The sequence below is a fragment of the Topomyia yanbarensis genome, chromosome 3 (assembly GCF_030247195.1).
Source record: "Topomyia yanbarensis strain Yona2022 chromosome 3, ASM3024719v1, whole genome shotgun sequence".
Taxonomy (NCBI): domain Eukaryota; kingdom Metazoa; phylum Arthropoda; class Insecta; order Diptera; family Culicidae; genus Topomyia; species Topomyia yanbarensis.
In genome coordinates this window covers 426,044,880-426,061,204 of record NC_080672.1, presented here as the reverse complement: position 1 = coordinate 426,061,204, position 16,325 = coordinate 426,044,880, and the positions used below count along the sequence as shown (strand labels likewise).

General features: G+C 36.2%; 1 protein-coding gene across 7 annotated transcripts in view; it reads right to left on the bottom strand.

Annotated features, from left to right (window-relative positions):
* Window positions 1-16,325, bottom strand: part of LOC131693044 (probable serine/threonine-protein kinase nek3) — a 293,881-nt gene that overhangs the window by 82,957 nt on the left and 194,599 nt on the right. For all 7 annotated transcript variants that reach the window (XM_058980523.1, XM_058980521.1, XM_058980522.1 and 4 more), the window contains 2 exons: window positions 982-1,309; window positions 53-719 (listed from right to left, as the gene is read on the bottom strand). In XM_058980523.1, the coding sequence (XP_058836506.1) occupies window positions 53-719; window positions 982-1,309 (995 nt within the window). The remainder of the gene's footprint in view (window positions 1-52; window positions 720-981; window positions 1,310-16,325) is intronic.

Below are 16,325 nucleotides of genomic sequence, written 5' to 3'. Positions count from 1 at the left end.
ATGAATGATAGTTACTATCGCACGATCGCATGAGTCACTGAATCGCACATACATTGAATTAGCAGCGGCGTGGTGCTGTGCGGAGTCGGCGATCGAGACGTGCTGTCGGCCGTTGATATTATTTACATTTGACTGCGGACGGTGCTCGTCGGTACTTCCGTTGAGCGCCGCAGCCGCCGGTGCATTTTCAGAAGTATTTTTATGCTCCACTTGATCGCGTTTCGTCATCATTTGTTGTGTGCCGCTCGCAACCGTCGTCGAAGATGAGTCCAATAAAGTTATTTTGGTCGCACTGCTGGCCGATTGATATTTCGGCAGTGGTTTATGAAGTGCGCCGATGCCGGGATGTGGCAAGGCCGACGAACGTTCCTGCTGAATCTGGGACGGCGCTTGCTGCAAAGGTGTAAATGTTGTGCGTGCCGTTGCCGCCGAGGAAGCACTCTTCGAGCGGCGTTTGTCGGTTATGTACACGTTATTATTGTTATTGGTTTGGTTGTTGTTGTTGTTGTTATTATTATTGGTGGAATGTTGTTTGTCGTAGTCGGCAATAGTTTTCGGCTGGAGGCCGACCGAAGCCGGTCGAACCACGTTCGATGTGCGGAAGCCAAACCGATTGTTGCGATACGGAGCACCGTATGTGTCCTTTTTCGGCGGCTGAAGACGTGGTGTCGATCTGCCATTCGTTTTGCCGTTGTCGTCGTTGATTAGTTCTGTTGAACCTAACAGAGTGAAGTGTTGGAATAATAAACAAGCATTTGCGTAAATTACCACTTACGTACATTGAGCTATAAATATCGCTTGGTTAAACGAGCAACCAAAAACAGCAACGAGAAAAGCATTAGAATTCATTTTTGTCAATGCAACATTTTTTTTTTACTAATAATAGCCACTTATGGACAAGAGTGAGGTTATTATTCAAATATAGAAGCAAACAGACCAGAAAAAAACTAAAGATATCACTACTACTTGCATCGTACTCACCCATATTGCCATTCTTATCACTAAAAATGCCATCGACTCCGGGATTCGAGATCACGGTAGCATTGTCTCTTTCCGCCGCTCTTTCCTTCTCCGAACCACCACCGTACAGATTGTTGCCGTTGATGACACCAACTTTCTTGAAGGTGCCGGTTCCTGGACCTGGTCCGTTTGTGGTGCCATCGATGCCGTTGGTTGGGCCTGGCAGCTTGCTGTTGGCCCCGCTCGTCTGATGTACTTTGTACTTCTTGAATCCGAAAGACATAGCCGTGCCCTTGGTTTCAAGGCCGGCCACCGCCTTTTTGGATGATTTCTTACTTTCCGATTGGCCCTACACGGGAGCGGAGGAGAACGAGAAAAAAAAGCGGCTTCGTCAGTATGGTTTATGCGTTACAACTGTTCGCTGCCACTTGCATTAGTCACAGGCAAAGTGTGTGAACGATTGTTTCGAAAGGCGGCAATGTGGAACAAGCGCGGTTCGGCACTTTTCGAAATAGATTCATTTTGCGCCAGTGTTGAGCGGTTCGGTTTGCTACTCACACAGTCAGTTTTGAGCATGATGACGGTTATAATGGGACAAAACAAAACAAATAATTCTAAAATCCTAAACTGCAAAATCAATTTACCATTCGCCAAGCGAAATAGATTTCCTGTAAAGCAGAAAGATCAATATATTTCTACAATATAAAACTTTCTTCTCCTGTAACCTTTCACCTCTTTGGTTTGAAAAGTAAAATCGATAAAATTACGACTAAAACAAGCAAAGGTAAAATAAGCTATGCCAGCAAAACAGTTGCTCGTAGCCTTAGGTACATTCGTGATTGTTGATTGTCAAGGTCGTTGATGTATGGAATCAATTAGTTTTAGGCTAGTAAAATTAGATTCTGATGATTTCACTTTACCAAAGCAAAGTTAAGCGCAGCTTTTTCCATTAGGGGAGGGGGATAATAGCTGAAACATGTTTAGTTTTATCAACCTTCATTATCAGTTAGATTTTTGGTCGAGGTTTCAACTTTTACTCTTTTACTTAGTTGTTGAAATTCGTGTTATTTATTTATTTCCTAAATCAGGAATCTGGTATTTTAAAAAAGATAACCAACGTATATTACGCAATTTTCATTCAATTTTAATGAGGATTAAAAATGATAATAATGTGACATTCCAAGCGATTTTTTGCAACATGATTTTTTTTTCAAGTTATTTTTTTTTGAACATTAAAACTTCATAAAATTGCCCATTTTTCAATCACTCGCGAACTATTCGATGAATGGATTTTTTTACGAATAACAAACGTTGTGTTTTGTATGAGCTGATCGGATTTTTTGTTGTTGTTTATTTTATGTCCTACCAGAAAATACGAGAAAATGTTGCATAATTATTGTAGTTTAAATTGTAAAATTGGCGGTTTTCATCCTCTCTAATGAAGGTTCGAACTTTGGGCTTCATGTGCGTCTTGAACTTCTTCACTGGTAAGTTTCACCGGTTTTTGAAATAGCATCCTTAGCCATGTTTCCTCCCTATATGTTTTAAGATATAAATATTTCGATTGCGTGGAATTCCAGGCCGATTAGGGAGTTCCTCTTGTTCTCAAGGGCGATAACGTCATGGTCGTGGGACCACTGTTGCGCATTCTTACTATGGTGCCTACTCGCCTAATCTCGTCACATGAATCAATACATATTTTTTGGCTCATGCGCTCAAAACTGCAGATTCCCTGCCAGATCATCAGATTACCGGCAAACTTGTCTGCGAAAACAAATTTATATTTCTTGGGAACATCCGTTGAATTTGATCAGGTCTTTATCATACAGCTTTCAGAGGTTTTACTGTACAATCCGGTTCGGTTGCTTAAGAGGTTACATCCAGGGCCGCCGAGAGGGGAGGGGGGACGTGGTGTTTTCCCCCAGGCCCGAAGTTGTGGAGGGGCCCCGGAATATGAACAGAAGGAATGATTCTGTTAAATATTAGTTCAATAACAATTTATTGGAAAATTCAAGTAGAATTTCAATATTGGTATGATTTAATGTCCTCCAATTTCTATCATAAAGTTAATCCTACATTACATTATAAAGTTTATACTTCATGAAAGACAATTCAAAAGAAAACTTTGAAGCTTAGAATTCAAAAAACATTTTAACGCTCAATGGGCAAAAAGACACAAGATCTTTTTTGTAAATTGTGTGTTAAAAAACTGATGTTTATTTTCTATTTCATATTTTACAACAAATATTTAATGGATTTTGACTATTTAAAAAATTTAGCTAGTTAAAGTAGAAAGTCGGCTCTCAAAAATGATTTTGATTCGTATTTCACCAATTAATGCTCAATTGTTCAAATAGGATTTGTGAAACGAATTCTGATTAACACCACAAATCAAGAAAGAATATGAAAACCACGAAGAAAGCAATCCATAGTAATTTTTCTTATTCACTTGACATTTTTTATTTAAATATGTCAACCCGAAAGTTAGTGTCATCTTTAACTGACTTTCTCTGTTTAAAGTAACTTTCCCATTTTTCTCTAGTTTCATATTTGCTTTTTCTTTTTCTTTTTCCATTTAATCTATTTTTCTATTTTCTGCATTCAATCTTATTTAACTTTTTTTGTATATTTTGCCCCATATTTTCGTTTTTCTATTTTTATCAATGCAATCGTTAAAACCTGTCCCAGTTTTTGCACTTGTATTTTGTATTTTATTTGCCTTTTTTTTAATTCTTTTCATCTTTTCACAATTTTTTTAATTTTATCTATCGTTTTATTCGTTTCTTTTGTATTTGTTTGTTTAACTGATTTCATATATTTATTTAATTTATTTAACTAAACTTTTATTTTCTATTATTAATTTGTATTTTTTCCATATCTTCCAATTAACTTGTGTTAGTATTTCTCTATCCGCCTTTTTCATTTTAGGTTTCTCTCATCGCGCAATATTTTTTTTCTATTGCTTTTGTTTTAATTTTTTTTGTTTTGTGAAATTTTCTGTTCTCCATTTATCAGATTTGAAATATTTGTTTTTCTTTGGTATGTAATTGTTTCAATATTCTCCCATTTATGTTTATTCGTATGTTCAATTTCCATTAGTATTTTCCTTTTTTACTCATTTAAACAATTTTGAATTCCAGATTTTCTATTTTGTTACTTCTTTCATTTGAATATTTTTCCTATTATTTTGTTATGCTCTTTGTTTTTTCATGTTTTTAGTTTTACATTTTATCAATTTTCAATTTTTTCCCACTTTTACTTTATATAGATTTATTTATATTTAACCCATTATTTTTTAAGTTTTCTCTTGTTTTTCTTTGTGGTAATATTCCTGTTTTTATTTCTTCTAGGAATTTCATTATTACCCATTTAGACCATTCTGATTACATGTTTTCTATGATTTCACTATTGTCTGTCTTTGGGCTATTTCCACTTGTTCCTGTTTTCTATTTTTTCTTCAATCTATACCATCCCATTATTCCCATATATTTTCATTTCTTTAAAAAAAGAATAACGGCCATTTTTAGATTTTTCGCAGTTATTTTATTTCTATATTTTTATTCCATTCTTGTACATTGTTATTTCTTCTATTCTAAAACATTTTCCCATTCTCTTGTTTTTATTCTTATAATTTTTTAAATTTGCTGCTATTTTTTTTTGCATTTCAAACATTTTGTATAGTTTTTATTTTTACGTTTAACTCAGTGGATCCATTTTGTTCATTTCAATATTTGTTTATTGTTGTCTTGTTTTAATATTTTTTGTTGTATTCATTTTTATTACTTTTGCCAATTATACTGCTCTCCATGTTCATGCTGTTTTATTTTTCATTTCGTTACTTACTCGTTTTTCATTATTTTACCTATTTTTCTATTTCTTTAATTTTTATCTAATTTTCATCATTTCTTTCGTTTAATTTGATTGTTTCAATTTAGCTCTTTCTTCAAATAGTTAAGTACTTTTCCATCGTCTTAATTTTTCCCATTTTCTGTTGTTTCTCCGTTTAAGGTTTTTTTTCTATTAGGTAGGTTTTTGACTATTTGCATATTATTATTTTTTCCGTTATTTTATGTTTCATTTTGTAGCTTTTTTGTTTTGTTCCATTTCATCTATTTATTAGTTTTTCCTCGTTTGTTACTTTTTTTGTTTTCTCTCGTCATTTGTGAAAAGTTTTAATTACTAGTTGTTCAATAATATTGCACCAAATATATAAATGAAGAACTCGCAAAAATCGCCTGAACCAGTTTTCCCGGAAACCAAAAAAGGTCAGTAACACTATCGAACAAATGAGAAGTTGTGTTTTCGGAGACTGGCAATGTTGTAGCGCACCGACTTGGCCGAATGTGGTGTTTCTTTAACGATTTCTAGTTGCAACCAGACAAAGATTGGAATAAAACCATGCAATACCGACATCCTGATGAATATGGAAATATTGATAAATCGGCTTCTTTCAAAGCCACTAAAAATTTCGTAGACATTTAAAATTTGCGATCAAAATTTGGTCGACCTAAACTTGACGCATTTCTTGCCACGATGTTCAACAAATCCGCAAATCCCTCATTTGCCTGCGTACAGAAAGATGCTTTTTCTATTTGACATTTGCTCTTCAGTTATAAAAATGTCAACCAAACAAAAGGCGCAACACAGAGAAATTTTGCTCGTGCATAGCCTGAATCCAAATTACTTGCACGCCAAGTTAGCGAAAACGTTAAAAGTGCCCAAATCAACTGTCACCAATGTAATGGCAACGGGAAGGAACAGTGGTCGATATTTTCAAGCATAAGAAGCTGTCGAAGTTCACACAGAAATATCTGGTTTGGCAGGCTTCCTGTACCTGTGGTTTGACAGGCGACATTTTCATTGCGACTGAGCCCGTCAATAAGGAAATTTATGTGAAAGAGTGTATGAAAAAACGTTTGCTACCTTTTATGAAGCAATACGATTATTCCACGCTATTTTGATCGGATTTGAATACTGCCATTATGGAAAAGAGGACACGTGGTAGTATGACGCCTATAAGGTTCTATGGGGGCCTAGACAAGATCTCTCCCAACACGCTTGCGCTCGGCCCAATCGAGGACTATTGATCCATCGTCAAGTGGAGCCTGAATAAGACCCCAGGAACTACAGAACTTGATGGCAGTAATTAAAAGACGCTCAACTGAAAGCTTAGCTTAGCACTTTCTGTGTTTTATGCTATATGAACTTACGATGGAGGGGGCCCTACAATGATACAATGATGAATGGGGTCCTTATACTGGACCCCCCGGGCCCGTAATTTCTCTCTACAGCCCTGGTTATATCTACTTGGGTTTCAAAAATGGGGTATATTGACGATTTTTATTTCATCTTTGTTATTTTTTTTGTTATTTTACATGTGAGGCATGAGAAACCGACCGACCACAAAATGTGACCATCGTCGATTCGAACAAAACTTTGAAGTTGTGTTCGGTTTTCGTTTCGGTTCATGATTTTCTTTGACAATAGCAATTTTTTGATACAAGGGCAATTTTTCAAAAGGGTGTAAACATTTCTACGTGCATGAATTTCAATTTTTTTTGTTCGATTACTGTATTTTATACAGCAATATTTCTGAGAACGAGTAACAGGGGATGAATATTTCTGTACTAAAAAAATATGCGCTGAAAAAAATGCTATGTCATTTTTCACAAAAACAAAAATTTAAATTGCAAAGAAAAAACATTTTTTCTAGTTTTTTATATTTTGTCAACAAAAACCTAACAAGAAAGGAATTATTTTGAATGTGATTGTATGATGGAGAACTTATCAGTAACAAAGTTTTTCTAACAATAACTTTATACATGTTTTTAAATTTCATACTAATTGACATACAAAACTGTATTTTTTTCAGAATATAATTCTAAAAGAAACATTTTCAGTGTATCATGGAGAAGCTTTCAATAAAAAAGTTTTCCTAACAACAACTTTTGACATATTTTTATAATTCATACTATTTGCAGTCAAAAATACAATTTTCTTTTTGAATATCATTCTAAACGCCATTTTAAATTAAAATACTCATAACAAAAAAAATCTGAAATGTAGTAGTTCTCGAGATATTTTAAATTTTGTTTTAACAACACAATTGTTCTTATTGAAATTTCAAGTCTTGTTTCCTAACAAACTGAAAATAACAACAGCATACAAAATCAAGGTTTATCCGTGGGGGTCCGCAGCAATTCAGGGTAATTTCCAAGGGGTCCATAGTACGAAAAAGGTTGAGAACCGTTGTTGTAAACTATTTGAAAGCTATACGAAAATAACCAAAATACTATTCAACCAAAGGGTCTGATGATTAAACTAAATAGTTCGATCATAATAATAATAATAGAATAACTCATCCGGTTAGCACAAAACAGTAAAAACTATCATCAATACGGATGTCATATGAATGGTGGTAGTTAGTATGTGATGAAAATTTATGATTAATGCCATTTGTTTTACTGTTTTATGGTTACCGGAAACCGACTACTACTGACCAGCCTTTTTCAAATGATATGGGTTATCGATGGTTCCCACTTTTTGTGATTACAGAAAACCGCCATCTTGGATTTCAAAATGGTGTCAATCATCAATTTCCATCACCTACTAATTAACACCTTTCATGATGCCCATATTGATTATAGTTTTCGCGGTAACAAGAAGTCGTCAAATTGGTTTTCAAAATTGTGTGAATCATCAACACATTCAAAAAAAAATTAAACAGTACTAAAAATTGTCTCTACCCTGTATGTATTTATTATCTTCACTGGAGTTGCTTTCATTTCACTGTAGTTCATTGGAATGGTTCATAAGCTGAGATAGTTCTGATGAGAGGTTGGTTTTCAATTGAAATTAAAAAAGCTATTATTCAATTGACAGTGAACTATGACTTAGATGAAGACGCCAGCATAAGTCAACTGGTATACTGTAAGAAATGGTACATGTATCCTGACATATTCCATGACTTATTCTCACTTCCTTCGTGAAATCAGCTGACGCTAGGCAATTAAAGGTAACAAACGGAGGATTGTTCCGGGAGACTTATGCGTAGATAGGTTTATTGAGAAGCCGATTAATTCGATCCGCATTTATCTTACAACAATCCGAAAAATATATTTGAATCTTTGTTCCTGCACAAACCGTTAAATTTAATTTCGATTTTCAAATAATTTAAACAAAGTTCGCTCGTCATTTGACTGTCATTTTATGTAAATGTATTTATATACATGTAAATCCTAGCCGCAAATTTTGAACTGTACATTTGTAAAATCAGTTGACGCTAGGTGTTTGAGGGCGACGGAGGGAGCATCTATTTAAGAGACCAGTGTAATGAGGAGACAATTTCTAGGAGCTCAGATCAAGATACGATAAGCTCAGTTATGCTCCGAATTGTAATATTCTGTCTAAAACAAGCAAATGATGTTACTGACGCCAAGTTTTTTTGTGGAGCACTCCCTCATATACTTGCCCGCTCACAAAATTGTGATCGACGGTGTGGTCAGCGATTCGATTGAGTTTGGATTGACTATTTCAAGGCCCACTTGGTATCGTGAGCGAAGACTAAAAACTAAACATAGCAGCAAGACTCGATGTGACAATTGCCTAGAAAATCATGACAATGGCCATGTCCTGTGTACAAACAGCACCAGAATCTGAAATACGCTCTTATTGCAGAAATACTAAAAAAGAACTACGGCAATTTCTACGACAAATACTTATGCTCCCTTGGCACAAAAAGAGTGTAATTCTGGCGATTTCCTTGTGGGAACATCTTTTACAGCTTCTAAAACTACAGACAGATGAAATTCCTTGTAAAGGCTTACATTTTTCTCTATAGAAGCAACGAAGTTGTTTCGTTTATTCTCGAGTGCGCATGAGAAGAAACTACTGGATTATTCTAAGAGAACTGTTAGTGGAGTGATAAAAAAGTAAACAAAAACACTCATCACTGCCCGCAAAGTGCAATTGAAGTTTAAAATGGAACCGTTTATCATCAACTGCACATTCCGAACATCCTAAAGTCATTCGGAAAATCAAGGCTGATCCCACCTCCGAAAATGATACAAATGTTGCCGAGAAAATAAACAACCCAACCGTAAGCCCCAAACGACAAATAGCAGTTTAAATCTGTATGGACACGTGGAAATAAGACTCAATGGCTCCTGCTCGTGGCATGTTTCAAAGTTGTTCTCACGAAAAAGATTTATAGTTTGGCAAGGAATGTGTTCATGTAGCAAAAAAACAGTGTTTTTTGTAACGGATATTACAACGACTTTGGAAGTGTTGAAAATGGGGTGCCAAAACAAACAGATTTTTCCCTTAACTAAGTTCTATGGTGGTCTATGTAGTTACGTTTTGACCGGTTCTAGCCAATTGTCATTGTACCAAGGACGTAAGACGACGGTTCAACGGCAATGGAACAATGCTCATGCTAAAAAAATCTGAATCCACCAAATTATTCCGAATTTAGAGAAGCAATGGGTGATAATAAACACTATGGCAGCAGTTATCTAACGAATAAAAAGAATAATCTGAAAAACAGAATAAAATTAATCAAATGTATGAAATAAATTAAAAAAAAAACTGTTTTAATCCACCTAGTGGTGCGATTGTGCCTTTCTCATTTAGCCAAACTATGACTCACTTTAAACAAAAAAGTATATTTTATTAGCTTAATCAGCATGAGTTCAGTCTCCCATTTGAGACTTGGTTTGGTTTGAGAAAATCGGTTCAGTCATCACTGAAGAACGGATGCGACTTTAATCGTGGAATATGCCCGGAATTCCGGACTTTTGAAATCGTCATTAGTGGACAATATATTCAAAGAATGTTTGATTGGCAATCAGTGATCTAGACTTGCGAATCGAAGTAATTGGGTGATCATTTTAATAGTTTTCAGCCTCTGAGGTATTACGATTGCACTAACCAACCTGTAGCTCCGGAACCAAGAGTTAGAACCGAATGAAATTCAGCATCAGTCAGTGGTACTACTGTATCTTTCATTTGAAATCAAGTGATAGTAACTCGGAGAGTTCCACGGAGGCATCATGAACCCTCATAGGTGGTCAAAGCTGCTTTGATTGATCATTAGTGATCCAGGCACGCAAACTAAAGTAATGTTTTTAATATGTTTTACATCATTTGGACATCATGGTTGTACCCGTTTATATGAGAATTTGCTGTGTGACCGCACTCTTCAACCCGCAACTCCGGAAACGGAAGTCGGATCAACTAAAATTTCAACGGCAGCGTTATACCTTTCAAATGAAACTAAGTTTGTGCAAATCGGTTCAGTCATCTCTGAGAAAATTGTGTGAGTTTAAATGACACACGCACAGACCTTTTCCGATCTCGACGAAATGAATCGAATGGTATATGACACGCGGCCCTCCAGGCCTCGTTATTCGAGAAAGGTAAAAAGCAAACTTGAATTATTATGGTTAAAGTAACAATGTAAGAAAAATTATGTCAATTTTGAAACAAAATTCAAAAAGTTTAGAATGGATCTTATTTTTAGTATTTCATAAAAATAGCTAGGTTTAGGAGTTATACTTTTTTTTTCGAGAAAACTAGTAATGAAATTTTATAAAATTTCAGGGCGTAAAAAATTTGATTTTGATTTTCCGAACCTATCAAAAACTTTGATGAAATCAAATTTACAAAATTGCAAAGTATTTAAAATATATAATTAAAACATTGCGAAAACCAGCCAACGTTTCCATGGTGGTAGAAGAATGCATTGTGTGCTTCAATTCATATGCCGATTCTCATTACACATGCCCCATAGTTAACCGCCGAGGACCCATCAAGTGAATGTACAGCGAGTTGTAAGCAATCCATTTAACTTCCCCACCGACAGTCATGTCCGATATGTTGGTATACCTATGTATTCTAAAACAGTAAGCAACCAACCTACAACAGGACGACTAGATTGAATGAGATTTTAGATGGATGGCGCCCACTCGTCTACTGCGAGTTGCTGCTCACTACTTGACCTTCCCGCGCACAGTAGGTATGATGTGCACTTGGCATTGATGTAGATGTGGAAACCTATCAGGGTGGTACAATATTTAATGTTTCATTTCATGAGCTGATAGATTCTTTGCATTGAGAAATTTGTTTTACGACAAATTAGGGTTAGGACTAAATTTACAATGAAGAAATACTCAGCACTGAAACCAATATCAGCGGCACCCTAAAAATTAGATTTGATCCTTATGTCTACTATTTTGTCGGTGTAAGAGTGGAAATGCGGGTGGCATTCAGGCGAGCAAATTGTAATTACAGCTTTTCCAAACGAACTGTTATACAGAAGGAGAATATTTTTTAATTAAAAACTATATTTATGGACTTATGACAAAAAAGCTTCATACTCTACTTTTCAGGCTGATAAGATGTTCATGTAATCCCTCCTATTAAAACCCCAGTTCCTAACATTCCACGTTCTTTCGACCCTCAGCTAGAAATTATAGTAGAGAGGAAAACCGAACATAAAATACCCGTTCTTTCATTCATACCGCACAAGTTGGAAAACAAAAACCAATCCGATCTAATAACAGTACCGCAATTCAAAAGGTTACATGCAAACATGAATCGAAAACATCTTCCAGCGACCATGTTCCCGAGTGAACATGGCTTGGAAAAGATTCCTTTCCAAAACTGGCTTGTATACCTAAACTGCGGGGACCCCAGATCGACCGTCTAACGGCACAGCACGATTCACACGATAGCCGCGGGTAAGAAGTGATCGCCAAGAGCCCCGTCAGTCAGAATACCGCCATCAGCAAAACGATGGATTTGAACTTGATCGCTTCAAAGCCAATATAAGCATGGCAAGAAACAATTGCAGCTCCAGCAGGGGGGATTTTAACATGTGTATAGTTAGTTTGCCTTCTAACCTTTCTTGCACTGCTGGATGCCTGGTTGGGTGAGATACCTAGGTACCGGTTTGTTTGCCGTGTGCTTCGCCTATATCGATTGAGCTGGAAAGCGTGATCCACGAAAGTGTAAAGTTTAAGAGGTTAACCCCAAGCGCTCGGGGAAGGTGCCGGAGGATGGAACTCGTGTTTGTCTGCATTTTATGCAGCTCGATTTTATTGTGGTGAAATGCGAGGAGGGCAAAACGATTTTCGCTGTAACATTGTTGTCTTAATTTTCTATGGGTACATAGGTGAATTAGTTATTTCAATTGAGTGATTGAAATGGGTCTAAAATTGAACATTGAATCACTCAACATTGTTTGAAAATGTTAAATCCCTTTAATACCATCAGACAAACTCACTCTTACTGGTGGGTAGTATGTTCTATAAAATTCTCGTACTTTATGCATAAGAAACACTAACTTTGGTCGACCGCATTCAGCTCTTTTCCACGTTATACAGCCCGTATTGACAACAAACAAAAAAGGGAATTTGGGGCACAAGCACGATGGCCTTACGGTAATTTTAAATACTGACCATCGATTCCCCAGACATTTTTAAACAAAGTTTACACGTATGGTACACATAGAGTAATGTTCTCGTGATCAATCGCTCTTTGATTATATACTCGGAATCTACATCAGGGAAGCGTAAGCAGTACTTTCGAGAAACCGGCTATTCGAGGATTAGTGAAGGCAAACAACATCCTGATCAAGTTTATCTGAGCAGTGTTATTCTCAATCTAATAAATTATAAATTACGATAATAGTTAGACCACACACAAAGATTTCTACCACGAAGGCATCCCTCCAGCCTGCAGATAATCTGCATGGGAGTACGCATGGTCCTGTCTAAGTGGAATGACTCGTGTATGAGGGTTGAGAATTGAAAATTCGTGAGAAGGATCAAAAACCAGTTACCTTTCCAAATTGATTCAACAAACGATAAAATCTTTCATACATTCTCGACAGCCAGCTGCCTAGAGCAATAAACACTTCTGAGAGTGGGAATGATCGAATCACTTATCAAGGTGTATCCAGATTTGTGTAACTCTTTAACCCATCCTACTAACAACAACTCCTTTCTCAAGGCAAACGTTGGAGATGCAGAGGTAACAACTTTTGTTAGAAATTTTTCTTTCCTTTTACGATGACAGTAAGAGCGCGACCAATGCCGATATTGGCTATAGTCCAATCCACGATTTCAACTTCCCGGCCGTTTTGACGTTTGCTGCGGGTGGAATGACAGCTGTTGTTTTTGCTTATTGGGTACATTTTGCACTGCAACCAACGTTTTGTTCGATTGTTTACATTTGGTTAATACGATTTGTAGTAATTTTTCGTAATTTAATAAAAATTTGTAATCTTATTAAATGCGACAATCTGCTAGTTTGCACTGAATATCAAGTCAACGAAGAGTAGCTTTGGTTAGAGTTTTTATTTAGAGCATTTTGTTATTTGTGGGTGAAATCAATAATACGGTTCTTGGTACCTCTTTGTCCTCCGATGTGTAAAATCTAACAATAGCTAACCAGAAGTTTATTTATCGATTGATACATCATGGTACATCAATAAAACAAAAGTTATTAGAAACATTGATCCATGCTATGTTGTATTTCGACTATGCGAGCTATCAACATCCGTGACGACTGACTTGTTGTTGACTTTTTAATGAACTTTCGTCGTATACTGGCAATATAATAACCGTAGTTTGGATAGCTACAATAAAAATTAAACTGGTTTGTACATACAGTCGAAGACATGATAGTAGAGGAAAATATGTGGTTGTGAGAAAAGTCAAATAGTTTCACTTGCTAGTTCTATAGTTATAGAAAACATTCGAAAATTCTTTGTTCAAGCGATCTATTCAATGCGGATGAACGAGAAAATGTCCCGATCTCACACTGCCATGGTGTTGCTTGCTCCCATTTGAATGCCATAATCTGCTCCTTGGCAAATTTGCATGCACAGTCGACGGACAGACGGATTTGATATAAATATCACTTATCGTTCAATGGGTTCAAAGTTCAATGGCACCCGGTGATCGGAATCCTGAGTGGGTGCTGTCTGGTTTTCAGCTACATTGCAACAATCTAAACCTTACGGGTTAAAATGGTTTGACTTGATGCGAGACTGAACATTTTGGAAGGTAGTGTCTCCGGAAAGTTGTGTCCAGTAAGTCAAGGTTTTCTGGATAGTGAAAAGAGAACCTCTGAATTGCCCTACCAGCTGGCAATAAACATTTCATGTACTTTCTTGAGGATTTATCCCAGTTTCAGAGTTGATTGTTGCATTTGAGCTGGATGCCATACTGCATCGATTTAGGATTCCGAATCAAATTCCGAATGGTTTGATCTGGAGCTTCATAGTATTTCCCAGTAATTTATACCGAAAAATGAACCTGGTTCTAAATAGTATTCTGACACCAGGGACACTGGAGCCGGAGTGCGAGTTAGAAACAGGTAGGATTCCGGCTAAACTTTACTGAGTTGTTATCGAAACGCACTTGTTACACTTATGGGATTTTCGATTGATTGACACTGGTGTAATGGAGTGCACTGGTTTTGCACCATTTTTGCACTTTCTAGCAGAAGTGTAGAAAACTGAGTATGTTCCATTGACACTTCTGCTAGAAAGTGCAAAACCAGTGCACTCCACTACACCGGTTCACATCAACTAAAAATCCCATTAAAAGTCTTCGACGCTTTATTGCGATGGCAATGTTCAAGGAATAAAAAAAATATCTAAAATACAAGCCAAACATGCAATCAAATCAACGGCATTAATTCCACTTCCAAGAGTCGACTTGAATTGTTCCTTTAAGAGAAGTAAATTTGAATTTCAGAACACCAATTATTCACGTGAACTCTAAGCGACGTGATTCATTTACCTCTATCAATATTTAACGGATTTAATTTAGTCCCTTTATTAAGGAAGTAGTTTCTTTAGATGTGATTATATTGGGGATATCAAATCCTTTGTCAGCACTATATCAGCTGCATTCGAGAATATCGAGAAATTCGGACTTCTTTGATGATGAACTGATCAGAGCATCGTCCCGTATAAGCAACAGATAAACGCAAGCATTCCATTTGCTGCCAGGCCGATTAGAAATTTTGTAGTTTGCATAAGTTTGTAAGCGCTTTGATGATCTTTAGCTTTAGGATTCGACCGTCTCTCTGTACTAATTTCGAAAATGCCAATAATAAATAACTTTCTATCCCCATACTGTTATTTGAACGATCGAGGCGTATGTTTATCGATTGTATCTTTTGATACGATTTCGATTGCATACTTTAAGCACTCGTACATTGCGAGTACTGTTCAGTAAAAATACTTCGAAATTGTTGTAGCACACACGGAGTAATAATAATAATCAAATGAAACGTTACTTAGAAGATTTTGCAATATCATTACTAAGACTTCATTCTTTGTCATTACACAGTAAGGTTTGGCTACTTTCTACAAAATTGTAAATACGTTGAATATTTGCTAATACCAGTCATTTTTCAGCCAATAAACCGTCGTTTTAATTATCGTAGTATCGTTTCTAGAAAGTCAGCATGTTGTTGCAACCGTGCCAATTGCAAACGATATCGTTGTTTTAATAATCGACACTCGCGATTTTCATCGGAATGGGCTCGGAATGATCCGTTTTTGAATTCTCTACATTTGGTGTTTCATCTGAAATGAAAACAAATCTTGTTAAACATACTCAGATTCTTGCCAGAAAATAATTACTCAAAAATAGTGACTAAGGTCCTAAGGTCCGATTTCTTTACCCACGCATTATTTTTAAAAGTTCAGTGTGGGTGAAGAAATCGGCACTAAATCAGTTACTTTTCCTATTTCCACTGTAAGCACAGAGAAAAGACATCCATGATCGAACAAAAATATTTAAAAAACTGTGCTGTAAGGATATACTAGAAATTTTCATACAGGTACAACTATTTACATGAAGAAGAAAAGCGCCCGGATGCAGTTGACCGCATTGGGAATCTGTCTAAACAAATTTTTTGATAATATGGTGGAGAGTTGCGATTTTCATGCATCACGATGTACCTTTTTTCTAGTTCGATGATTTTTTCAGATCTTCGAAAAAGCCCCTAGCAGAATAATAATGTGTACTGCTCTTAGAGCTGGCATGTATTGCATTATCATGAAATCCGCTTTTTTCTATCGCTACAATCTTTTACACGAAGATTGTACATTTTCATGTTTTCAGGGACATTGTTGCTCTCAGAATCTAAACAGCTTATGTGAGAGTACCCAATCGATGCATATCACAGTTCCGCTGCTTTACCTACAGCAGGAATTGACACAAACGAACCTCCAACGTCTTTTCAGTCGACTTACAGTTACCTACTACACAGTCATGAGTCTTTTGAAATAAAAATCACAACTATCCAAATACAGTTTGGTAAACAAAAGCAGTGATTGTCAA